Consider the following 25892-nt stretch of genomic DNA (forward strand, 5'->3'; position numbering starts at 1 on the left):
CAATCTAGAAAGTGGCATCTGGCAACAACAAAAATATGAAAAGCGGAACCAAAAGTATTTGGAAACTTTGCCGGTTCGGAATAACGATGGACGTGTACACAATGCTTGATACATGCCCGGTTCATACATAGCCACAGTTAGGATTAGTCACACATGTATTTGATAATGCTCAGTGATGCATGCCTGTCGTTTCGAAGAAAGTCTGCCAAACATTTTTATTTGGTTGCTTGAAATAGCGTTGTGAATCTTTTCAAAGGTGAGCATAAAGGCCTTTTCTCACCAGGTCCGTTAAAAAAATCAATACGACGCCATTCACACCAATTGTGAAATATCGTCCTGCTGCAATCCGGCCATTATTTATTCGAAACAGGTTTGATTTTTGCGTATTTTCGCTTTCCAAAAAAATATGTTGACCAATAGGAATTGTTATCAGGGACACGTGATCTTTATCACAAAGGTAAACTTGTCTGACAGACTGATCGTGTTCGTGTCTCAGCACAGGGAAGTATATGATAAACAGCATGTAAAGTTTTGCTTGTTTTATTTTTTTTAAACCCCATCATCATTTGACAAACTGATTCTAGGTAACTGTAACATATATAATTGTGTCTAGACATGGCAACGCAAGCACATTGAGGGAAGCGCAGGAAACTGCTTCCCAGCGAGCATTGCCTACACTCAGCAGCCGTAGCGAGGTAGACCTAGATAGACCTAGAGGTCTAGGCTAAGCTTGGCGTTATATCATTAGCCTATATTGTAATAAACAACAATTCGTACAAAAAACGCAACAGACTTGGTGAGAAAGGGCCTTAGGGGTGCAAAAACAATACTTTGATCACCCGCTAGTTACACTTTATGTCATGTTCAACTATGTCATGATGCCATGTTCAGCTTTGGCATAATATTTCTGCAGCAATCTACATCTCATTTGAGAGAAACAGAAGTTATATGAGTGTCTTCAGAGTTGTCATCTGGAAATAGCTGGTGCTGAGTGAATCATGACAGAGCATAAGACACTGGTCATAGGTAGGACACAAGTCATTACAAGAAATTCCTTTACATTCTTATGCATTGTAGGATGTTTTAATACTGTGTCTCTGCATGTGCTTGTATTTGTGTCAATGTTTTGGAGCAGACTTTGAGCCCCGGGTGAATGACACTGCCCAAGGCGAACAGAACCAACAAAGCAGAACAGAGAAACAACTCTGGGTACGCAGTGAAAACTCTTTCACTTTCAACTTCTTCCCTGATGGTGCACCAGCAGCACAGGGGGCAGAAACTGCCCTTTCAGATGTGAAACACCAGTTTGCAGGATTACAGACAAAAACATCCACCGCTTCTACAGAACAGGGTTCTGGTTTTGCATTCAACTTCCAAATCCCTGTTAGTATACCAGGGGAGATGGAGAAAGAAATTGGCACACCAGTACCCTCAGGGGCTGTAGCCCTGAAAGAGCCCAAAGAGGAAAAGCCTCAGGGCCAGAACGCTCAACAAGTAATTAAAGCACCTGAGCCAACCACATCTTCTAAAGCCAAGAAAAATAAGAAATCTGGTCATAAGAAAATTGCCAGCGAAGGACAGCAAAAACAGATGACAAACTTGACAGACACAGAAGGGACTCGTGGGGAGGATGGCACAATGCTGGTGGGTGATGGTGTTGTTTGAATTTAATATTTACATTTGATTCAGTGTGGCTGGTGTATATCAGTTCAACTTTTGGTTGTATTTTTCAGACTACAGAACAGCAGCTGAAAAGAGAGCTGGACTGGTGCATTGAGCAGCTGGAGTTGGGCTTGGCTACTCTGAAGGCTACGCCAAAACAGAGTGGGTGTAGTTTAGACTCTATAATCCAGTTGATCTCTGAAGTGTACGATAAACAGTATATTCAAATGTGAGATGTTCATAAAAACAGTGAAGCAGTAGATTGTTATGAGATGCATAAAAAGTTTGATGTGGGATTATATCTTGAGTCTTTGCTGTCTGTAGAGGAGGAGGCCTCTCGTGCCCTTAAGACGCTGCGCAGCTCCAAAGCCCCCCTGGCAAAGAAGAGGCAGGTGATGAGGGCCATGTCTGGGGACTACAGGAAGAAGATGGAGGAGGAGAAGCACAAGCAGTTCAAATTGATTCATGCTGGTGAGTGGAGCGAGAGAGAAAGTCAGATATTAGTACAAATCACATTTTATTGGTCACATACACATATTTCGCAAATGTTATTGCAGGTGTATTGCAATCCTTGTGTTCCTATCACCAACAGTGCAGTAATATCTAATGATACAGCAAGACACATAGAAGTTCAAATTTAAACAGGCTGGAAGTGAATAAAATAAACATGCAGCTTACACTAAAGTCAGACCAGAAATACTGCAAATGATGATAGATAGAAATATGTGGCAACTAAGTATTTATCTTTTTATATTGCAGCAATGACATCGGCTCAGGTCAAAGTAGTGGCAGACCCTGCTAAGAAGTCTATTTTCCACAGGAAAGTGGAAGGTAAAACAGAGACTCTACCCTTAAAATTAAATGCAAAGAGTCAACAAGAGAATTTACAGGCACAGACTCCAAACACAAGTGTGCTGAACCAGGAGAACTCAACTTTTGTCTTCACTCCTGCTAATGAAGAGTTCTGCTTTAACTTCCTCTGATTCGCTCTGGGGAAGTATTTGCTCAAGAAATCAGTCTTACTCTATAGAGGAATACAAATGAAGCCATTTTTAAAGTTCTTTGCTTGAATGCTCTCCATCTGAATAATGGTTTCGGTTGATTATAATGCTATTGGTTGTGGTTTGATTAAGTATTGTAAACCTTTTGATTAATAAAATTGATTATTTGGGTAAATATCTGCATCACGCATGAATTCATTGAAGTTACATCAATCTACGACCATCTCTACATTTATTGAAACTGAAAGGTTAGCATTGTCCAGCAACAATGGTCTTGAGTTCAGGAAGGAGAACAACGTTACAAATGTGCCCATGCGGCAGCTTCAGTGTGTACTATTTCATGCCATAGTTTCTCTTGCTACTTATTTTGTGTATCTCTATCAATCAAATACTGTATGACTGGGCTAAATATAATGTACATGATGAGGTTCAAAAAGTCTTGACTGGGGAGAGTTTCCACAAAACCCTGACTGTTTCTGGAGCTAGGAATCATGGGAAATGAAGTTACCCACCCAAATGTTTACTTTAGGCATTAAGTTCTCAAAGAAAAATGACTACAACTACCAGGAATATTGACTGCACAACTTTGGGCAGTCACCCGAGCAAATGTAATTGTAACACAAGCAAACGAGAAGTCTTGAAGACTAGGCAACTGAAGGAAAAACTCAAAATAACTGGTTTTTACGGTAAGTTTAAATGCTTAAACTATTGCTTAATATAACTGTTGTTTCTTCTGTCCAACAGCTCTGTTAGTTTTTGACTTTATGCGTGTGATTCTATATTAAAATGGCTAGATAAGCTAGCTAACGTTAACGTAGCTAGTTAGCTGTTGTTAGCACCATCAAAAAAGGGGCTACAAATTTGCTTAGCCTGTTTTCTTAGCTAGCTACATGACAATGACAGAAGAGTTGGCTACAACACATATAGTATGAGACCAGGCCAAAGATTGCTCGCTAGAAAACATTTCTCCATGGCATCCTTTCTAAATTGGATATCTTGTGTGCAGATTACAGCCGTGCAGTGGGAGCTTGCCTGGTCTGGGTTGAGAATGTCGGAGTTGAGCGACGAGGCGAGTGAATCGGAGCAGTTTGGTGTCAGTCTCTCCCTGTGGCTAGGGGACATTAACACTTTAGTACGACCTGAGGAATTGGATGTTCCCCTCGACCTCCACACCGCCTGCTCTATTGGCCAGTATGATGTGGTGTCCGAGTGTATTAAAAAGTGAGTACCTCATCAATTGTGTTTGTGAGAGAGAGAGAGACTGGATGCTTCTCAACACTCATTGATAGTAATTTCCTGCTATGTCTTTTTTAGAGGGGAGGTGAATTTGGACAGCAAGAACATTGGTGGCTGGACTCCCCTGATGTATTCTTCATATATTGGGCATGACAACATTGCTAATCTTTTGCTGGAGGCTGGAGTGAACGTTAATGCCACCACTGGCAAAGGTCTGACACCCCTTATGCTGGCAGCGAGCTGTGGGAATGAAAGCATTGCATACTTCCTTATGCAGGTCAGATTTACTTTTCTGAATCAACAATTGTTCAAATTTTCACCATAAATAAACTTTAGTTTAGGTTTAATTTTAGTGTAATGGGTGGTGGTGGTTTTATTGTACACTATGAAACAATTTCCTAATTGTTTTATCTCCCAAAAGCAAGGTGCTGAATTGGAGCTGAAGGACTCTCGAGGCTGGACAGCCCTGTACCACTGCACCAGCACTGGCCACCAGCAGATGGTCAAGTTCCTGTTGGATAGCAATGCCAATGTCAATGTGAGGTGAGTATCGTCAGTCAAATTAATACAACCACAACCATCTATGACCCACTATTCAATCATGAGGTGTGTAATGACACGTTTCTTACCTGCAGAGAGCCAGGGTCTGGCTTCACTCCGCTGATGGAGGCTGCTGCTTCTGGACATGAAATCATTGTACAATGCCTCCTTGACCATGTGAGTAGGTTTCCATTTGCTAGTATTTACAGTACTGTCATTTTTGTATGTTAGTCTCAAATACGTACCTGATGCAAATCTGTTGAAGGGGTACTAAACCTAGTTTGTATATGATAAATCTGGTCTCAGGGTGTCAAAGTAGATGAGCGGAATGCCAAAGGAGAGACCGCCCGTGCCCTCGCTATGATGTACGGCCACACAAAGATCGCCAGCCTCATTGACATGCGCTCTCCTAAAGCCAAAGCAGGTGCAGGGGAGGACTTTCATACTAAGAAGATTACTCTTTAAATCTGATACCTTTTTGTACCTCAAGTTTTGGAACATTTGTGGTGGAGCAGTTTAGGTTCTCATTGCACCTACATTTGTCCCCCACAGGACACTTTGAGGACCTGAGCTCGTCGGAGGACTCTGACAGCAGTGCTCCCCCCAGACTGAGTCGCTTGAGTCGCAGCCGAGCCAAGGGCCCCAGCATCCACGATGGGCCTCAAGCCATCGCCAAATTCAGAGTGGGAGGCCCCAGCAAACACTCAGGTAGCGTTCTTTAGGTTACTTCTCTATTACAGCTGTATCTATTCCACAGAAGAAGTTGAAATGGTTGTGCTGAATCCAACTACTGCTCTGCTGCTAGATACTGTCCTGTTGGACCTTGTTTGATATAGCTATTATTCACATTCCTATAGAGCCAGCGGTTGCGCCCCCGGGATACATTGCATTCCGTGATGTCGGGGAGCAGAGTGAGGGCATGTGTTTCCGTGACGTCACCTCACCTATCAACGAGCTGGACGGTCAGAGCAACAGCAGCAGAAGTATGGCTACATAGTTAAGCACTCTTAACCGTTCACTTATTTGTCACTAGATCGTCCTAGAACAGCAGCAACTTTACACGTTTCCTCTACACAGAAATACCAGTCTACACTTCTACCTATTCCGCCATGTTGCTAATCCAGCTGCTGTGATTCCGCTATAGATGAGAGCCCCTTCTTTGATAACGACATGCCCACCATGAGGAGCAGCAGTAGCAGCAGCGAGGGACTTCCCCGCGTGATCGGACTTAGCCGGGAGGGCTCACTGGAGAGTAACGAGGTAACCACACACGGCACGGTGACTGCACATTGACGCATTCACATACCACAATGGTGATTCCATTGAGCCCTTTTGTCCTCCATTCACAATGTACCTTTGTCCTCATTAGGACTCGGATCAGGCTAAAAAGAGTTGCTCCCGCCGCGCAAACAAGGGTCATCACGGTAAAGGCAAGGGTCGCCATGGTAGCAGCAGTGAAACGGTGCAGTCCGGTGGCCCAGGGAACTGTGGGATGCGCTCGCCTGTAGGTGGTCATCCCAACTATGCAGGTCCCAAGGCACGTGTCAGTGTTGTTGGATCACTATACATTCATGAATATTTCATGCTGTTCAGTGAGTTCTGTTGTTTTTCCCTCGAGCAGTGTCTGATCTATACCTGACCTTTGACCCCTGCCCTCTTGTAGGATCTGGCTGAGTTCCTGGAGCAGATTGGCTTTTCCAAGTACCTCCCCCTGTTGGAGGAACAGGACATTGACTTAAGGATATTCCTCACCCTCACAGAGAATGACCTTAAGGAAGTGGGAATCACGTAAGTCGCCGTGGTATCTCACGTACCTAGCTTTGGCTCCGAAGCCCTCACTCGTAGTGTCTGTGACATATCCACATTTTATCGGCTACTGACTTTCTGTCCATCTCAGACCTACTCTAGGCACTATAGAATATCGCACGTCTCTCCATTCTGATTTACTTAGTTTTCTCCACTGCAGGCTTTTTGGACCCAAGCGCAAGATGACCTCAGCGATTGCACGTTGGCACAGTAGTGCCCGGCCACCTAGTGATGCTCTGGAGCAGGCCTACGCTGACCAGCTGGAGGCTGAGATGCAGGAGATGGCCATTCAGCTACATAAGGTGTCTACACGATAAAGAAGCAAAAACTAACCAAAACCTTATTTCTAAACCACTTCATCGCTCCTCTCCTCCCCCAACCCCTCTTTCTCCTCTCTGGTGTAGCGGTGTGAGGAGGTGGAGGGCCTGCAGGGCCAGATGTCTCAGGAGAAAGAATTGCGCACAGTGATGGAGGGATGCCTGATGGAGTACAAGATGGCCTGGAGGAAGGTGCACACAGAGCTGGTAGACAACCACAGGCTGGCCCAGGACATGAATGCCGTGCTAGAAAAGGCCCGCGCCTGCCGCTGCGAGCTCCTGTCTCGCCTCAGTGCCGACGGCAACGGCAGTCCTTACCACGGCGACGGAAAACTGAAAGGCGATACTGGTGGAAAAGGTGGGTGGCCGTGAGCTGCATTGTTGGATGACGGGTCATTTGCATGGGCACAAAACCAAATATCCTTCTGCCACTCCTTTGGAAAGCAACTTATTATTTCTCTTCTCGTTCTTTCACTCAGGTGGAGAAGGCTTGAAGTCCACCAGTATCTCTGAGTTAATGACAACACTGGATTCGTATGAAGAGGAGCTAGGTAGGACAAACTATCGCAGGTTTTCAAATCTATCCAGTGCTCGGATGCTAACCATTGTTATGAGAGCTACTGTTGTCTGAGTGTCTCTGGTTGTTTGATCCTGCCAGGGGAGACCCTCCAGGCTGTCCTGCAGAACCTGAGAAGACTGAGTGTCCCAGAGAAGGTCACAGACAGCTGGGAACAGCCTTAGGCAGTACTGGTGGGTATAGACGTTAGGTGCTAAAGCGAACCATCAACATGAATGGCTAACCATTCTTTAGGTAGCTAGGACCCAATCAACATGAGTAAGAAGTTCTGGGTCTCAATTCTGTCTTCAAAAGGCTTCCTGACAATGCTGACGGAGGGTGAACATGCCACCCTGAACACACTCAATGGACTGGGAGTGGGCCAGACCAGCTGGCCTGACTGGATACAGTGGGATGAGGACCAGTGTTCCCAGGCGCTCTCGAATGGGACAGGGGTTGTGGCCTCTAGCCTGGCCAAAGATGGAAGAGGCCATTGGCAGCTACTGCAGGGATATGACAAACGGGCAAGGGCAGCTGTCCCTCACATGCCTGTGCTGGTGATGGTGGACTGCCTCAGTTGAATTAGGAGGTGCAGTCGGGGGAAAGCTGATAAACCAGCAAAGCTGTCTGGCTGTAGATCCTATACTATATGTATGAGACACATGCATGCTGTGATCAATGATGCAGCCAAACAAAATAAAGATCACTCATGTTTCTAACTAACCTGATCTTTGACATGAAGAGAGTAAATGTACATGAATTGATCATTTTAGATATTTAAAAAAAAATGTTTTGTTGCATGTTAGTGTTGTCCTGCTGAATGTAACCTCCCTTGTTAATCTTTCACCACACCTGTGTTACTGTCTTCTATAATGTTTACCTGTGTTTTGTGGGATGTTTTATTTTTTTCAAACTTTCCATTTTATTGTTCATGTTCATATGTTAAGTATGACTTCAGTGAATGTAGTGTAATCAAAAGCGCAATAAATTTTGTCGTGGCAGTCTAAAACCTGTGCATTATTAGGTTAACTTTCCAGGCAATTTTATCTTAATGGTAATTTCTCAACATTGTAGTATACCAGTCTTACTTTCATTATTAATTACATGTTTAATTAAGGTGTAAGCACAATTTAGTCTGTAATCTATTCCTTTTCAAATTCTAGTTCCGTAAGCATTATGGCAATATGTCCCATTCAAAAGGTCACTCACTGACCGGTTTATGATACAGCTGAGCTTCAAAATATTTTATTGCCATAGAAAACAGTGCTGGAGATTCTGATGAATATTATTTACACACACAAATTATCCATTTAGAAGAGCAAACTGTTCCACCCAGCTGAGCAATACACTGAATAAAAAATAATTTAACATTTCAGCAAATATACAGTACCAGTCAAAAGTTTGGGCACGCCCACAAATTCAAGGGTTTTTCTTTATTTTTACTTGTCAACTTTGTAGAATAACAGTGAAGACATCAACACTGAAATAACACATGGAATCATCTAACCCCAAAAAGTGTTAAAACAAATATATTTTAGATTTTTCAAAGTAGCTAGCCTTGATGACAGCTTTGCACACTCTTGGCATTCTCGCAACCAGCTTCATGAGGGAGTCACCTGGAATGCATTTCAATTAACAGGTGTGCCTTAAGTTAATTTGTGGAATTTCTTTCCTTTATGTGTTTGAGCCTATCAGTTGGGGTATGACAAGTTAGGGGTGGTATGCAGAAGATACAGACCAAGTCCATATTAGGGCAAGAACAGCTCAAATAAGCAAAGAGAAATGACAGTCCATAATTACTTTAAGACATGGTCTTATGGACAATTTCAAGAACGTTGGACGTTTTTTCAAGTGCAGTCGTAAAAACCAAGAGCTATGATAAAACTGGCTCTCATCAGGACTGCCACGGGAAAGGAAGACCCAGAGAAATCTGAAATTAACTGCATCTCAGCACCTCACAGAGTTCAAGTAACATACACATATCAACATCAACTGTTCAGAGGAGACTGTGAATCAGGCCTTCATGGTCAATTTGTTGCAAAGAAACCACTATAAGGACACCAATAATAAGAGACTTGCTTGGGCCAAGACACACAAGCAATGAACATTAGACCGGTGGAAATCTGTCCTTTGGTCTGATGAGTCAAAACGTGAGATTTTGGGTTCCAACCGCCGTGTCTTTGTGAGACGCAGAGTAGGTCAACAGATGACCTCCGCATATGTGGTTCCCACAGTGAAGCATGGAGGAGGTGTGATGGTGCTTTGCTGTAGACACTGATTTATTTTGAATTCAATGCACACTTAACCAGCATGGCTAACACAGCATTCTACAGCGATATGCCATCCCATCTGGTTTGCGCTTAGTGGTACTATCATTTGTTTTTCAAACAGGACAATGACACAAAACACACTTCCTGGCTGTGTAAGGGCTATTTGACCAAGGAGAGTGATGGAGTGCTGCATCAGATGACCTGGCCTCCACAACCACCCGACCTCAACCCAATTGAGATGGTTTGGGAAGAGTTGAACCGCAGAGTGAAGGAAAAGCAGCCAACAAGTGCTCAGCATATGAGGGAAGTCCTTAAAAATGGTTGGAAAAGCATTCCGGGTGACTACTTCGTTAAGCTAGTTGAGTGTGCCAAGAGTGCAAAGGGTGGCTACTTTTTAGAATATAAAATATATTTTGATTTGTTTTTGTTACTACATGATTCCATATGTGTTATTTCATAGTTTCGCTGTCTTCACTATTATTTTACAATGTAGAAAATAGTAAAAAATAAATAAAAAACTTGAATGAGTACGTGTGTCCAAACTTTTGACTGGTACAGTACAGTGTGTCATGTACGTACACACACACACACACACACACACACATATATATATATATATATATATACACACAGTTGAAGTCTAAAGTTTACATACAGTTAGGTTGGAGTCATTAACAGTCGTTTTTCAACCACGCAAGTCGGTTAGGACATCTACTTCGTGCATGACAAGTCATTTTCCCAACAATTGTTTACAGACATATTATTTCACTGTATCACAATTCCAGTGGGTTAGAGGTTTACATACACTGAGTTGAATGCCTTTAAACAGCTTGGAAAATTCCAGAAAATGATGTCATGGCTTTGAAGCTTCTGATAGGCTAATTGACATCATTTGAGTCAATTGGAGGTGTACCTGTGGATGTATTTCAAGGCCTACTTTCAAACTCAGTGCCTCCTTGCTTGACATCACGGGAAAATCAAAAGAAAGCAGCCAAAACTTTCTTTTTTGTAGACCTCCACAAGTCTGGTTCATCCCTGGGAGCAATTTCCAAAAGCCTGAAGGTACCACGTTCATCTGTACAAACAATAGTACGCAAGTATAAACACCATGGGACCACGCAGCCATCATACCGCTCAGGAAGGAGCTGCGTTCTGTCTCCTAGAGATGAACGTACTTTGGTGCGAAAAGTGCAAATCCATCAAAGAACAACAGCAAAGGACCTTGTGAAGATGCTGGAGGAAAGAGGTACAAAAGTATCTATATCCACAGTAAAACAAGTCCTATAATCGACATAACTTGAAAGGCCGGTTAGCAAGGAAGAAGCCACTGATCCAAAACTGCCATAAAAAAAGCCTGACTGGTTTGCAACCGCACATGGGGACAAAGATCATACTTTTTGGAGAAATGTCCTCTGGTCGGATGAAACAAAAATAGAACTGTTTGGCCATAATGACCATCATTATGTTTGGAGGAAAAAGGGGAATTCTTGCAAGCTGAAGAACACCATCCCAACCGTGAAGCACGGGGGTAGCAGCATCATGTTGTGGGGGCTTTGCTGCAGGAGGGACTGGTGCACTTCACAAAATAGATGGCTTCATGAGGAAGGACAATTAAATGGATATATTGAAGCAACATCTCAAGACATCAGTCACGAAATTAAAGCTTGGTCGCAAATGGGTCTTCCAAATGGACAATGACCCCAAACATACTTCCAAAGTTGTGGCAAAATGGCTTAAGAACAAAAAAAGTCATGGTATTGGAGTGTCCATCACAAAGCCCTAACCTCAATCCCATATAACAATTGTGCGCAGAACTGAAAAGGCGTGTGCGAGCAAGGAAGCCTACAAACCTGACTCAGTTACACCAGCTCTGTCAGGAGGAATGGGCCAAAATTCACCCAACTTATTGTGGGAAGCTTGTGGAAGGCTACCCAAAACGTTTGACCCAGGTTAAACAATTTAAAGGCAATGCCACCAAATACTAATTGAGTCTATATAAACTTCTGACCCACTGGGAATGTGATGAAAGAAAAAAGCTGAAATAAATCACTCTCTATACTATTATTCTGAAATGTCACATTCTTAAAATAAAGTGGTGATCCTAACTGATTGAAAACAGGGAATTTGTACTAGGTTTAAATGTCAGGAAAGGTATATGTACACTTCCAACTTCAACTGTATATATACACACATTCACACATACATTATTGTGTTCACTTAACTTTGAGTTTCTGTCATTGTCAAAGTGAGCACTGAATAGGCCAGTGGGCCCATCTCAAACTTTTAACAGTGCTCCATATGGTAGGTACATGATCACTCGTTCTCCTCTCCGACTGGTTTAATGAATTGGACTCCAGTCTTACCGACCCATCTTCCAATACAGTCATCCTGCTACCATTGCCACCCCCCTGTGGACCCCAGTCTTTGGAGAGGCCAGCCTGGAGTGTGAGACCCAGGCCAGCATGAGCCAAGTGAGGTGCTCCCCCTCTCACAGAGAGCTGGCTGGGAGGGGGTGGAGCTGAGGGTCAGGTGTACTCACACAGGTGTCCGCAGCCAGCCGGGCAGTGAGAATTGCTCTTTAACCAGTTCATCACGTGCTCCAGGTGCCCGCCATGACTGCAGCCTTGGCACCACACAAACAGCCCCTTCACCACATGGTGGCACACGGCACAAACACTGGCACACTGGTGGCACCTGGGGAACGGGAAAAGAAGTTGAGTGGCTATATTGCACAACTTTCCAAATGTCCTCTTGCCTGGCTCCTCTCTAAGTTTCTTTCTAGGTTCCTGCCTTTCTAGTGAGTTTTTCCTAGCCACTGTGCTTCTACATCTGCATTGCTTGCTGTTTGGGGTTTTAGGTTGGGTTTCTGTGTAGCACTTTGTGACATCTGCGGATGTAAAAAATAGCTTTATAAATACATTTGATTTGAGAGTATCTAGAAATATGTAATTTGCCATTTAGTTGCACTGTTTCTCATTAGGTTAGTAACGCTTCACTTAACCATTTACTGTGTTAGGTAGGTAAAAGTTATACCGGTCACAGATCCAGCCCCTGTTGCTCATGGGCCGTTTGCAGTTGCTGCAGTTGACGTGCAGCGTGGTAGATGTCTGGTTCAGACAGGTGATGGCGCTGCAAGTGCTCAGCTTGATGACCTCGTTGGACACGTTCCACAGCTCGAAACGCTGCAGCAAGTCAATGTAGGACATGTACCAGTGCTCCTGAAATAGGGTCACCGCTATTATTAGAACATGCAGAAATAAACAAAATATTTGTCCGCTTGGAACACATGCAGATTACCAAGACTCTAACCTCCATCATCATTATTTAGTAAATCAAGCAGTTATTTGTAAACCAAATCAGCTATGTTAAATCGTTCAGAATTCAGAATTCTCAAGAGCATCCAAATTCATTTTATGCAACACAATCATTGAATTTGTATTCTGGTTCAGGAATTGACCATACATATTCTCAACATTATTCCTATTAGAAAGCTTCAGTTCTTCACCATGACAACTGTTATAGCCCTAGCTCTGACCTGAGTGAGGTCGTCGATCTCCTTGCGGATGCGGTCTCCCAGGACGATGAGCACCGAGACCGCCATCTGCACGTCGCCCTGCTCGGCGTAGTGGCTCAGCATCTCTCTGACCACGGGGCAGAAAAAGCGGGAAGGAAGGTGGGGGCTGAACAGCGGCTGCGAGATGGCGATCAGGGAGAGGGACTCTATGGGCGTCAGGCACATGACCTCCGCCTCGTTGCCGCTGGCGTGCGGCGAGTCGGCCTTGTCCTGCTGCAGGTGCTCCGGGACCGACGGGTTGTCCATGATCTCGTGGCGCAGCGGGAAGGCCTCCTGGGGGAGCGTGTACTCCTGTTCTTCCACTGAAAACACCGGAGAGAGAAGAATAATGCTCAGAAAGTACTAGGCCTAGATCATAGACTAGCTATGAAACATGGCTGTAACCTTCATTGAAATGGCATTTGACATATAAGGTTAGTGGAGGCTATTGGCTACATCAAAGGTCAAATAGGGGGTGCTTATATTTATCTCGTTTCACTGCATGTACAAGTGGGTAACCTGTACGAGTGTGAGGTGTGAAATGGAAATGTGTTTTTTTTTTTAAATCAATGTATTTCCCCAACTCCCCCTTGGACACCCTCGGAGAGTCCAAGTCATCAGTGTTGAATGTATACGACCTGTGTTGGGGTCAGACTCACCGGCCTGGATTTCGTGCTCCATAGAGTAGAGGTCATCGTCATCCAGCTCAGCGTCACCAAACATGTACTCCGCCTGTCCCTCACTCCCCTCGGTCTCCTCATTCTCTGCAGTGGGACAAATCTCTGTATTGTTTACTCATATATTGCATCCATCATAGTAAAATGTGGTTCACAAAAACAACCTATATGTTGATTCATTTCTTCAGTCAAGTGGGAGCAGCTTGAATGTTTTTAGAGTTTACTCTCACCGTCGTTGTTGCTGTTGATGAGCGAGTTCCCAGGCTCCAGGTGAATGTTGTCCTGTCTGCTCTCTCCTTTACTACGGTCCAGCCTGCTCTCCGTCCCCATCTCCTTCATACTGAAACTTGGGCGGACACAAAAACAGGATTCTAGTTTGTCCACACTATTTTTCAGCTTATGGGTTTTATGTAAAGCCTGTGGTCAGTACCTGTTCATTAAAGGAAGGTTGCCCAGTTTGCTGATGTTATTTGGACCAGGTGTCGAGAGGTTCGCTGGATCTGAGAACATGAGCCGAAGCATCGTCCATGTAGTAGAAACCTTCAAATGGGGAAATATGAAATAGGTTTGTTAGTGATCCTTAAAACTCTACTTAGTTCCACAACAATGTTTAATTGGATATGTGTAAATGAATGCAACTCATCTCTGAGGGGAAGACTGGCCAACCTGAGGTCTGTTGAGCTCCTTGGCCACCTTGGCATTGTGGTCGCACAGCTCGGCGAAGGGTTTGCCGCCGAGTAGGTAGAGGAGCGCCGTCTTGACAAACCAGTCCATGCGCCTGCTCTCCAGAGACGACTCGAACACGCTGAGTGCGCTGGACACGTGGGCAAACTGCTCCGTCAGATCGGGCTTCTTGAAGAAGAAGATTGGGTAGCGGCGGTCGCCACCCAGGTAGGGTTTCCTGTTGGAGTCGCCACTGATGAGGCTCTCCTTGGCGGCGAAGGCAAGGTCGCCAAACAGGCCGAAGCACAGCCCCTCGGGGTTGGCCCGGTCCACGGGCCGGCTGGCGTCCTTGAACATGTGCTGGTAGAGTGTGCTGTCCTTGGAGCCTGACAGCAGGAAGTAGGGGTCATGCTGGTGGCGCCACACGATGCCCGTGGTCACGTCCTTGTGCTCCTCGAAGGTGGCAAAGGGGATGAAGGGCCGTCGGACATCCCACACGTAGATGTTGTGGTCCACCATCATGGAGCAGGTGGCCAGGTGCCACTTCCTCTCAGGACGCCACTTGACCCGTGCCACCGAGGCAATGGTTTGGACGCAGTAGATCTCTTTGGCCCGGTTGGTGGTCATGTCCCACACCTTCACCATCTTATCCCGGCCACCAGTGGCCAGCCAACCCCTGCAGACAGAGGTCAATACATTAGCAAAGTGGCTGTTGATTAGAGGTCAATCGATTAATCGGAATGGCCGATTTCAAGTTTTCATAACAATTGGTATTTTTGGACACTGACTGTGGCCGTTTTTTACACCTTTATTTAACTAGGCAAGTCAGTTAAGAACACATTCTTATTTTCAATGACGGCCTAGGAACGGTGGGTTAACTGTCTTGTTCAGGGGCAGAACGACAGATTTTTACCTTGTCAGCTCGGGGATTCGTTTTTGCAAATTTCCGTTACTAGTCCAACGCTCTAACCAACCTGCCTTACATTGCACTCCAAGACGAGCCTGCATGGCAGGCTGACTACCTGTTACGCGAGGGCAGCAAGAAGCCAAGGTAGGTTGCTAGCTAGCATTAAACTTATCTTATAAAATACAATCAATCTTAACATAATCACTAGCTAACTACACATGGTTGATGATATTACTAGTTTATCTAGCGTGTCCTGCGTTGCATATAATCAATGCGGTGCCTGTTAATTTCTCATCGAATCACAGCCTACTTCGCCAAACGGGTGATGATTTAACAAGCGCATTCGCGAAAAGAGCACTGTCATTGCACCAATGTGTACCTAACCATAAACGCCTTTCTTTAAAATCAATACACAAGTATATATTTTTAAACCTGTATATTTAGTTAATATTGCCTGCTAACATGAATTCTTTACAACTAGGGAAATTGTGTCACTTCTCTTGCGTTCCGTGCAAGCAGTCAGAGTAGGGTATATGCAGCAGGTTGGGCCGCCTGGCTCGTTGCGAACTGTGCGAAGTCCATTTATTCCTAACAAAGACCGTAATTAATTTGCCAGAATTGTACATAATTGTGACATAACATTGAAGGTTGTACAATGTAACAGCAATATTTAGACTTATTTAGACTTAGGGATGCCACCAGTTAGATAAAATACGGAACGGTTCCGTATTTCACTGAAAGAATAAACTTTTTCTTTTCGAAATGATAGTTTCCGGATTCGACCATATTAATGACCAAAGGCTCGTATTTCTGTGTGTTATTATGTTATAATTAAGTCCATGATTTGATATTTGATAGAGCTGTCTGACTGAGTGATGGTAGGCAGCAGCAGGCTCGTAAGCATTCATTCAAACAGTACTTTTGTGCGTTTGCCAGCAGCTCTTCGCTGTGCTTCAAGCTTTGAGCTATTTATGACTTCAAGCCTATCAACTCCCGATATTAGGCTGGTGTAACCGATGTGAAATGGCTAGCTAGTTAACGGGGAAAGCGCAAATAGCGTTTCAAAAGTAACTCGCTCTGAGACTTGGAGTAGTTGTTCCCCTTGCTCTGCAAGGGCCGCGGCTTTTGTGGAGCGATGGGTAACGATGCTTCAAGGGTGGCTGTTGTCGATGTGTTCCTGGTTCGAGCGAGGAGAGGGACGGAAGCAATACTGTTACACTGGCAATACTAAAGTGCCTATAAGAACATCCAATAGTCAAAGGTATATGAAATACAAATGGTATAAAGAAATAGTCCTATAATAACTACAACCTAAAACTTCTTACCTGGGAATATTGAAGACTCGTGTTAAAAAGAACCACCATGTTCTCATGTTCTGAGCAAGGAACTTAAACGTTAGCTTTTTTTACATGGCACATATTGCACTTTGTTTTTGCATTATTTAAACCAAATTGAACATGTTTCATTATTTATCTGAGGCTAAATTGATTTTATTGATATATTATATTAAGTTAAAATAAGTGTTCATTCAGTATTGTTGTAATTGTCATTATTATAAATAAATAAAATATAAATTGGCTGATCAATCTACTGTTGATTCAGGTTTATTCAACAGCCACACTGTAAGCAAGAATGATTATTGTATCTAAAGAAAATTCACTTTAGATGAATGGTCAACCAATGCAAACATCAATGTTTTTTCAACATGTCTTTCTCTAAAGCCTCTCCCTACCTGTCATCGGGGTGCCAGTCACAGCAGAACACAGGGCCGGTGTGGGCTGTGAACATCCTCTCATACCGGTCAGGCCTCCGGATGTCCCACAGCTGGACATTACCGTTCTCAAAGGAAGCAGCAAAAGTAAAGTAATCCTTCATGCTGAACTGAACATCTCTTACACTCTCCGACTGACCTGAAAAAAATAACATTGATAAACAGGAATGTTCTCAGGCCAGGTACATTACCATGTCGTGCGACTATGTTTATTTAGTAAATAATAAGATGCTGTTTGTTTTGTATCCCAGAGGCATTCCTGGACATGAGCAGGGCCTGGTTTCCCAAAAGCATCTCAAGGTTAAGTTCATGATTAGAACCTTCGTAGGAGCATCGTTAAATCACCCAGCTGTTTCCCAAACCATCGTTAGTAAAGTCGCACTTCAAAAACTATTGTTATTTACCAACTGCCACAGACCACTCATAGAACAGCTAAGTGCATCGTTAGATGCTTTTTTTGCCCTTCTGCGTCACTTTATACACAGAAGATCTCTGTTCAACATAGAATCAAGTTGTTTATCTGTCTCTCTGTGACCGCCGATAACTTCGGAAAGAAGTTGACTATAAATACAAAGTTGCCAATGTCTTTGCAAGTGACGGAGAAAAATATGTTCTAAATGAAAACTGAGAACTGCATCCTACATAGGCATATACATTTAAATCATATGGGAATCAATTTCATGTTCAGTCAATTGAGTTATATTCGATGCTACACTGTCTGTAATTTTGCCTCAATATATTTAATGTGTAACAACATGTGCGCAATGATGTGCCAAATTAAATCGGAAATTTAGTGCCACGCGCAGGTTGAGCTTCTCCACAAACTGCTCCTCCTCCAGGCCGTAGATCTTGAAGATAGGTAAGGTAAGGTAAGCATTAGAATAAGCCACCTCAATATTTTGCAGCCGTAAGGTGATAACTCTAGGAGCTGATCTGTCGTCAGTATTGTGGAATAATTATTATGTTAAGGCAAGATTTGAATGGAGAAAGCTGATCAAAGAGCAGTGCTGCCTTTCTTCCTATCAGTATTGATACATGCTCCAACAACGCACTCAGCGAACGTTCTTTCTGCGTGGTGTTTTGGGAAGCGCATGTTACATCTTCGGCCGTTGTAAGAATGATGCATCGTTAAAACACTTGTAAGCCTAAAATGAATCGCTATCGGGAAACCAGGCCCAGGTAGGTATTTCTACACTCCACCCAAGGTGTTACTCCTGGGTTCAACCTCAAAAGTGCAAGAACTATCCACAGACACACATACCTGAGAAGGTGCTAACTGACTCCTTCTTGCGCAGGTCGAAGCACTTCATGTAGCCATCCTGGGAGCCACTGAGCAGCATGTAGACTTCGGTGGGGTGGAAGCACACCTTGTTGACCGTGCGCTTGTGCTCGGTGAACAGCTGGTCCTGCTTGTTGCGCGATGGCTTGCCCAGGTTCCAGGTGACTACCGCCCCGTTGGTGGCAGCCGTGGCCAGCAGGTTCTCCTCCATCTGGTGCCACATGACGTCGGCACAGCTGAAGTTGAGCGAGGGCTTGCGGCCCACGCGCAGGTTGAGCTTCTCCACAAACTGCTCCTCCTCCAGGCCGTAGATCTTGAAGATATTGCGGCCGGCCACCACCACCTGTGTGGCATCGCGGCACACACTGATGGCGTTGGCGGGCGCGTCCAGGTGGCAGAACATGGTGCGTCCGCTGATGGCACTGCCGCCCAGGGCTGTGGTTACCCGCGACATCTTCTCCATGGCCTGGTGGGGGACAAAGAAGGGTGGTTGGGGAAATTATATTGGGAAATTCCAAAAGAATGCCCATAGTTTCACCAGAAGATGGCACTGCTACTATGAAGAGAGCTCAGTTTGGTACTTGAGCTGTGCTGCTGGCAGTGGTCTGTCACATATTTATAAGACCCTGTAATCTCTAATTCATTTCAATGGACTTACTCCAAACAGCAGCAGCGATCCTCTCTGCCTCTAGAGAAACACAGAGGCCTCCTCATACAGTCCTGTCAGAGGTCACCAGAGAAAAGTGTCATTATACTCCACTTCAACAATCATCCACACGTATATGTTAATCTTGTAGAGCTGAGAAAGGGAACCCATTCAGTAGTGGGTCTGTAGGTTTTTGCCCCAACCAGCCAGCCACGACCTGATAGTACCTAGGCCTAACCAGTATCTACTTAGACAAAGTCCCTTCCTGTTCAGGTGCTGAGGTCCAAGCTGGAGCAAAAACCCTGACTGTCATTGCAACTCTTCAAAATCAAATGATCTTTAAAGAGTAGCTACACTGATACGTCACTGAGGCTGAGACAATTACTGCAACCAGATTAAACATTCACAAGTTACAACAAACAGTACTTACCTACAACCCAATAGTCTTCTATAACATGGCTCAAGAGAATATTCACTCCACTTTGCCCGAAGTGCATGGCGGACTGCTTAATGCTCCCAGCTCTCCAGATTCCTGCATGATTAGAACAGAGGGGCGCATAAAACTAAGATGACCAGTCATTGCTTAAAACAATGTAACCACTGAACTTTGCAATGTTTAGGGAAGTTTACGACCTGCCATTTGAAATGTTTATAAATATTAGCTAGGATCTGGCTAGGGTAGCTAACGTACCTAGCTATACTAATTGTGTCGTTCACGTTCTCGATATGACCTCACACCAAGACTGAGACACACAGCCAATGAATGCATTTCAATTTGTCTTCTAATTTGCAAGCAGAAATCACCTGGGAGCTGACTATAAAGCTTGCTAGCTAACGTTAACTTGCTAAAGTACTTAACGTTAGTTGCAACATAGCAGTCGGATGACATGATGCTAATTATTTTACTAGCAGGTTCAAAATATTAGTTGACGAGAAAGGTACCGTTATTTCCCAATATAAATGTTTTCAGTGCACAACAATTGGCGCTAATTTTGGAGGACTGACCTTGCGTTTGAAAAAAAAAAAATTGTTCACTGCACTGGAGAACCGGAAGTTGTAACTGTTATTACCATGAATCTAACGAAAACAAGCATAACAAAACGGAAGTACATGTTCTGAAAGGAATTCATTCATCGTTCATACTTTGTTTTGTAACATTTTATTACTGTTCTACACATGTGGATGGTAAGTGTTTTTCTACATTTTATTATTCTGACATCACGACTTTGAAGTCGCAGCTGAATGCATGTTTCTTGTTCTTCCCATACAGTTTCAGTTCATGCACCTATATCTATTGAATAGGCTATTTTGGGCCAGAATGAATATCAAAACAGAGAGTAGGCCTATGGAACTGAGAACTTTCCAATGTATATAAAGGTTTAGATAGCAGCTGCCATCTGCAGTGTGTCAGGGGAAAAGGCCCCCCTCCTTCAGGAGTTTTGAGGAATAACAACATTCCCCTCTGTAATGTCCACTCAGGTCTGAGGTGGTTTTGGCCCATTAACCCTTTATAAAGCAATGAGTGGAGCACTATTCACCTGCGAAGACCCAGCTGTCTGGAGAAAGTTATATGGGAAATACTGGGAGGTAGTGGAGGCCAAGTCCCTTGGGAAGGGCAAGAAGTCTGGAAAACTGCTTCCCTTGGATAAATGGTAAGTGTGGCACATATATGATCCCATTACCAGGTATCAATGAAGAGCAGACTATCATCACAACTACAGTCAATCTGTCACATGAATTAACATAAACGCACATAGATTTGAGCTTTCAATTTATCAGGACGGGAAATCCTTCAATGACATTTATGCATGCCTTTTGATTGATGTAAGTAAACATGGGATATTTAGTCTGAGCCTCGTCTCTGGCCAGGTATCAAGAGGAGCTGCCTGTAGCCATCGCTGGGCGTGCTTATAAATACGTCACCCAACCAGAGCTGGTGAAACTGATGGAGTGGAAGCTCACTGTAAGTAGTGCAGATAGATGCATAGCTTTATTGACTAAGTAGTAAGTGAATGTTTCTGATATTCCATGTAATAATTTGAAATTAAAATAAAAATAAAAATTAAAGTAACTATACTTTCCTTACTGTCCATGACCAAAGAAATCTCTTTAAACTCCCTGCTCCCTGACTGGTTGTGAAATGTCTTGGCACTGTATCACCTGCAGAGGGGGAAATTCCGTCCGCGGCTGCAGCAGCTCGTGGCCTCGAACAGTGATGAGATGGTGGAGAAGTGCTCTAGAAAGGCCTTCAGTCTCCTCCCTGACGTCCAGGCAGCCATCACAGAACTCCGCTCTCTCAAAGCCCTGGGCCCAGCCACCGCCTCAGGTCAGCAGCACCCAGGGGCCGTCTGTCTGGTTCGCAGGATGAGAAAACACTTTTTAGGCAATTTTTAAGACTGACAAGACCGAGAAGGCTGACATGTTTTCTTCCTTTCAAGAGTAGAAAAAAAGTAACCTAAACAATGTTGGTTCAGTCACCTTCTTAATGGGATAAATTGATTTAGGCCTATCAATCTCATGAACAAAGCTCACAATGCAGGACGGAGGTTCCCAACACTCTGTTAAAGCATAGTTAATATTCAGGAAACTACAGCGATCTGGTAAGGGGCACAGTTTAACTTGGACTATCTTTGACTGGCCTTTGTGTTCCAGCTGTATTGGCAGCAGGAGCTCCCGAGCAGGCTGCATTCATGGCCGACGAGGCCGTTGAAAGTATCCCTGGACTGGGGCCCATTCAGTACACACCCAGGCACTATGCTCTCTACCTGAACAAGATGGCTACACACACACAAACACTTAACAAAGGTGAGATTGTGTGTGTGTGTGTGTGTGTGCGTGTGCGTGTGTGTGTGGTGTGTGTGTAATGCACATTTGCATATTATCTATCTGCAACATTGTAGTTTTGCTCCATGTGCATTAGGCTTCCTCCTGGTGTGTGTGTAAGAGACAGAAGAGGGGGGAAACTATACCCGGGATGTGGAAACCCCATGTCGTAATCTATGCTGACGTTGTTTGTTGACCTGCCTCCATCTTCCTCAGTGGACAGCGTGCGGGACTGGACCCCCCATAGGGTGGAGCTGTGTTTGTGGGCATGGGCGGTAGCCAATCAGCTGCAGCTCCCCCTGCTGAAGGATGTGGATCTAGAGAACAGCCTTCACAATAAGTCAGACCCGGAGACCAATGACAGGCCAGCTAAGAGACAGAGGACCAAGTAAACTTTTTTTCTTCAGAAAACTACCTTGTAAAGCCTTTAATTTGACAATAGAGAATATGACTGGGATGAAAGAATTGTCAGGCTACCTCAACATTATTGCAGTAGTGTTTTGTCTTTACGGTATGTCTAGTTTTACAGTGTAACGTGCAAATAAACTTCCAAATTAAATCTTTAAACAGTATTTATTTAGCATCTGGTGCTTGGTTAACTCACCCCATGTACCCACAATGTGTAGTGCCCCTTGATGATACTTTTGTATATATAGTGTATGTGGACACCTCTTCAAATTAGTGGATTCGGCTATTTCAGCCACACAACCGTTGCTGACAGGTGTATAAAATCAAGCACACAGCCACGCAATCTCCGTAGACAAACATTGGCAGTAGAATGGCCTTACTGAAGAGACTCAGTGACATTCAACGTGGCACTGTCAAATTATGTCACCTTTCCAACAAGTTAGCTTGTCAAATTTCTGCCCTGCTAGAGCTGCCCTGGTCAACTGTAAGTGCTGTTATTGTGAAGTGGACACGTTTAGGAGCAACAATGGCTCAGCCACGAAGTGGTAGGCCTCACGAGCTCACAGTGGGACCGCTGAAGAGCTTTGTCCTCAGTTCCAACACTCACTACTGAGTTCCGAACGGCCTCTGGAAGCAACGTCCGCACAATAACTGTTAGTTGGAAGCTTCATGAAATGGGTTTCCATGGCTGAGCAGCCGCACACAAGCCTAATGTCGGCAATGCCAAACATCGGCTGGAGCGGTGTAAAGCTCGCCACCATTGGACTCTGGAGCAGTGGAAATGTTTCTCTGGAGTGATGAATCATGCTTCACCATCTGGTAGTTCGACAGACAAATCTGGGTTTGGTGGATGCAAGGAGAACGCTACCTGCCCCAATGCATAGTTCCAACTGTAAAGTTTTGTGGAGGAGGAATATTGGTCTGGGGCTGTTTTACATGGATCGGGCTAGGTCCCTTAGTTCCACTGAAGGGAAATTTTAACGCTACAGCATACAATGAAATTCTAGACGATTCTGTGCTTCCAACTTTGTGGCAACAGTTTGGGGAAGGCCCTTTCCTGTTTCAGCATGACAATGCCCCCGTGCACAAAGTGAGGTCCATATAGAACTGGTTTGTCGAGATAAGTGTGGAAGATCTTGACCGGCCTCCACAGGGCCCAGACCACAATCCCACCTTTGGGATGAATTGGAAAGCTGACTGCGAGCCAGGCCTAATCACCTAAAATCAGTCCCCAACCTCACTAATGCTTGTGGCTAAATGGAAGCAAGTCCCCGCAGCAATGTTCCAACATCTAGTGGAAAGCCTTCCCAGAAGAGTGGAGGCAGCTATTACAGCAAAAGGGGGGCCAACTCCATATTAATGCCCATGATTTTGGAATGAGATGTTCGACGAGCAGGTGTCCACATACTTTTGATAATGTAGTGTATGTACAAGGTGGCTCGTATAATAAATATAGCGGTGGGATGATGAGACATTTCCACAGTATTGTTCTTTATTCATATTGTTCCTAAATTAAAGCAAATACAATGAACAGTACAAAATAAAACCAAAATATATACAATAGAAAATGGTTCAGTTCAGAACATTTAAAAAGTACAATACATCATGAAATAATTAATGAGGACTTTAATATAAACTATCCATATTTACATTAAATTTAGTTTTCATTTGTTTCTTGGTGACCCAGAGAAAAATAGCCTCTTTGTTAATTTTTTACAATTATTTTTTTGTAAAGCTGTATTGGTACAACCTCTGGTCTGGATTTGGAAACTTAACTGCCGAAGCTTGGCACCATTTTATCAATGCAAGATAACAGCCAGTGAAAACTACCACAGCAGCACACATGACCTTAAACCAAACTGCCTCAATTATCCATAATATTGTACCATATTCTGCATTCAAAACCTCCATATACTGGTATTATAATGGTCTAGAGATGGATGAAAACAACTTGGATAACTGTTGATAGTTGTATGTTGGTCAAACCATGTGTGGATTCCACTGCTATCAAGTTTCTTTGTATTAGAAGGATACTGAGAAAGTAATGTGCTGGTTTGCTTGCTTCGATTCTTATTGAAAATAAGTTTATCTGGCTAATGAGCTACAGTAGCTTGCCTCATACAGTACTGCATTACAGTACCCCATGTTCAAGTAGTACACCGCTGACACATACTAGGAGAAGGCATCCTGCTTGGTCACAAGCATCAGCTTAAAGCAGATACTGCATATTGATATCATTAAGGTTGGTTGATCTACATATCCATAAAATATAAAGATCAGATCAGTGATGCAGTGCAGTGATCCTCCTAACCGGATGCCTTTAATCACACACAAACGCAACAGCCAAGTTTAGGGTGTAGATGCATTGGATGTAACAAGGCATTATCCGTAAGAACACAACGGATTGTGGTAAGAAGGTAATACCTATGAAAGCATCAAATAAAGAGCAAAATGGCACTATAACATATTGGCACAATGACATGTTCAGTTTATCACGTTACAACAAGTGCAAAAAAAAAAAAGCTCCCCTATGACAAAACACATGGGGTCTGGAATATCTAATAACAGTATAAATCTCAAGTATGCTTGCTACAAAAGTTGTTGCATTTAGACACGGACAAGCAGAGAAGGAATGAACAGGGAAAGTTGTTTGAGAACAGCTCCATAGAATGATGTCAACTAAGGGGTTTGACGCATCCAAGGAAAATGGAGGGCACGTGGCAAGATGGTACGTTGGTTCCACTCTCTTTTAACAGTGACGTCCTTTAATTGGGATGTGGTTCAACAACAATACTACCTTCAAGGTGTTAGGCTATTCATGGACACTGACAAATATGAGGGGGGTCTTCAGACCGCTCACTAAAAAGGTGGTGGTGGTGGTGTTCTAATAAAATGGATCACATGATACTGTATGATTGGCTGGCTGCCCCTATTCTATTCATGCTATTCTTCACCAGGCCCACCTATGTAGATGAAAACAAAAGACAGTAATCAAATCAACATCATGCGGCCTGTCACATTTACTGAAAGAAGAAGAGATTTTACACTGGTGGAGCCCCAGGTTCTGTTAGAACTGAGCCCTGCGTAACAGCCATACATCACTTCCGACGCCCGAGGCGTTGTGATGGGCACACGACAAGATATGAAGGCACACACAGCTGCTTTACGACCCCAGTGGTGTTTTATGAGTTGTGCCACCTCCATTCCTCTTTCTCTATTCCCCCTCTCCCTGCATCGCTCACAGTCACACTTTGGCACACGGCAAAGTTGTCACATATCAGCCTGTAGATGACACTTGCTCCTTCATTACAGTGTTTATGCCTCTCCCCCCAGATCCTCGGCTGTCTGGATGAAGCAGACAGCTTCATAGCCAAAAGGAGAGTGGGATTGGATGGGCTTTTGTAGAAGATGTGTTGTTAGTGCTGCTGTCTTTGGAGGTGGCCTAGGGCCAGGTAATTTGGCTTACAGATGGATAATAAACCACTCCTGACGACTTTTCTCTGCCTGCTTAATTAGGATATATGCACTTCTTATTTCCCCTGACGGCTGCCTCATATGCCATGGTGAAAAGAGAGAGGAAAAAATGAGCATGTCGATGAATACAGAGTTGGAGACTTATTTGAGACTGATCATACATTAAGATCAACTAACTTAAAGGGGCAGTGCAGTTAAAAATTTCATTAAAAAAACCCAGAATGAGGTTGAAATAACACTGAAATTGTGAAGATTATCATAATGCCCTTTTACTGTAAAAACTGTTTGGAAAAAAATCCGGTG

At 43.9% G+C, this 25892-nt stretch overlaps 4 protein-coding genes across 7 annotated transcripts; 3 read left to right on the plus strand and 1 right to left on the minus strand.

Annotated features, from left to right (window-relative positions):
- The first annotated feature begins 37 nt into the window (after positions 1 to 37).
- c16h8orf33 (chromosome 16 C8orf33 homolog) lies at positions 38 to 2838 on the plus strand. 2 transcript variants are annotated; one of them, XM_071106745.1, is made up of 6 exons: positions 38 to 256; positions 914 to 1026; positions 1136 to 1644; positions 1734 to 1824; positions 1987 to 2133; positions 2422 to 2838. In XM_071106745.1, the coding sequence occupies exons 2-6, from the start codon at positions 999 to 1001 to the stop codon at positions 2643 to 2645; spliced, it is 999 nt and encodes a 332-aa protein (XP_070962846.1). In that variant the 5' UTR covers positions 38 to 256; positions 914 to 998; the 3' UTR covers positions 2646 to 2838. The 2 variants fall into 2 exon arrangements, with proteins under 2 accessions (XP_070962846.1, XP_070962847.1); XM_071106746.1 differs by having other exon boundaries at positions 146 to 370.
- Positions 2839 to 3254: 416 nt separating this feature from the next.
- On the plus strand, positions 3255 to 8127 carry LOC139367502 (ankyrin repeat and sterile alpha motif domain containing 3). 3 transcript variants are annotated; one of them, XM_071105732.1, is made up of 16 exons: positions 3255 to 3349; positions 3670 to 3884; positions 3978 to 4176; positions 4321 to 4442; positions 4535 to 4616; positions 4746 to 4863; positions 4992 to 5147; positions 5297 to 5422; positions 5584 to 5699; positions 5809 to 5976; positions 6103 to 6227; positions 6406 to 6547; positions 6650 to 6920; positions 7042 to 7113; positions 7221 to 7312; positions 7434 to 8127. In XM_071105732.1, exons 2-15 carry the CDS (start codon positions 3712 to 3714, stop codon positions 7301 to 7303), a joined length of 1953 nt encoding a protein of 650 aa, XP_070961833.1. In that variant the 5' UTR covers positions 3255 to 3349; positions 3670 to 3711; the 3' UTR covers positions 7304 to 7312; positions 7434 to 8127. The 3 variants fall into 3 exon arrangements, with proteins under 3 accessions (XP_070961833.1, XP_070961834.1, XP_070961836.1); XM_071105733.1 differs by having other exon boundaries at positions 3268 to 3349; positions 5809 to 5943; XM_071105735.1 differs by lacking the exons at positions 3255 to 3349; positions 3670 to 3884 and having other exon boundaries at positions 4046 to 4176; positions 4325 to 4442.
- A 2811-nt stretch (positions 8128 to 10938) lies between these two features.
- Positions 10939 to 19601, minus strand: LOC139368154 (WD repeat domain 24). Its single transcript, XM_071106753.1, has 12 exons — positions 19576 to 19601; positions 19315 to 19416; positions 18897 to 18958; positions 18221 to 18704; positions 16921 to 17098; positions 14285 to 14957; positions 14049 to 14158; positions 13849 to 13964; positions 13601 to 13705; positions 12924 to 13264; positions 12422 to 12606; positions 10939 to 12082 (listed from the first exon to the last, which is right to left on the minus strand). The coding sequence occupies exons 4-12, from the start codon at positions 18699 to 18701 to the stop codon at positions 11914 to 11916; spliced, it is 2358 nt and encodes a 785-aa protein (XP_070962854.1). The 5' UTR covers positions 18702 to 18704; positions 18897 to 18958; positions 19315 to 19416; positions 19576 to 19601; the 3' UTR covers positions 10939 to 11913.
- A 353-nt stretch (positions 19602 to 19954) lies between these two features.
- On the plus strand, positions 19955 to 24575 carry LOC139367503 (uncharacterized). The gene is made up of 6 exons (XM_071105736.1): positions 19955 to 20069; positions 20364 to 20536; positions 20754 to 20847; positions 21051 to 21210; positions 21537 to 21689; positions 21924 to 24575. Exons 2-6 carry the CDS (start codon positions 20403 to 20405, stop codon positions 22097 to 22099), a joined length of 717 nt encoding a protein of 238 aa, XP_070961837.1. The 5' UTR covers positions 19955 to 20069; positions 20364 to 20402; the 3' UTR covers positions 22100 to 24575.
- Positions 24576 to 25892: the final 1317 nt, after the last annotated feature.

This window comes from Oncorhynchus clarkii, chromosome 16 (assembly GCF_045791955.1).
Source record: "Oncorhynchus clarkii lewisi isolate Uvic-CL-2024 chromosome 16, UVic_Ocla_1.0, whole genome shotgun sequence".
Classification (NCBI taxonomy): domain Eukaryota; kingdom Metazoa; phylum Chordata; class Actinopteri; order Salmoniformes; family Salmonidae; genus Oncorhynchus; species Oncorhynchus clarkii.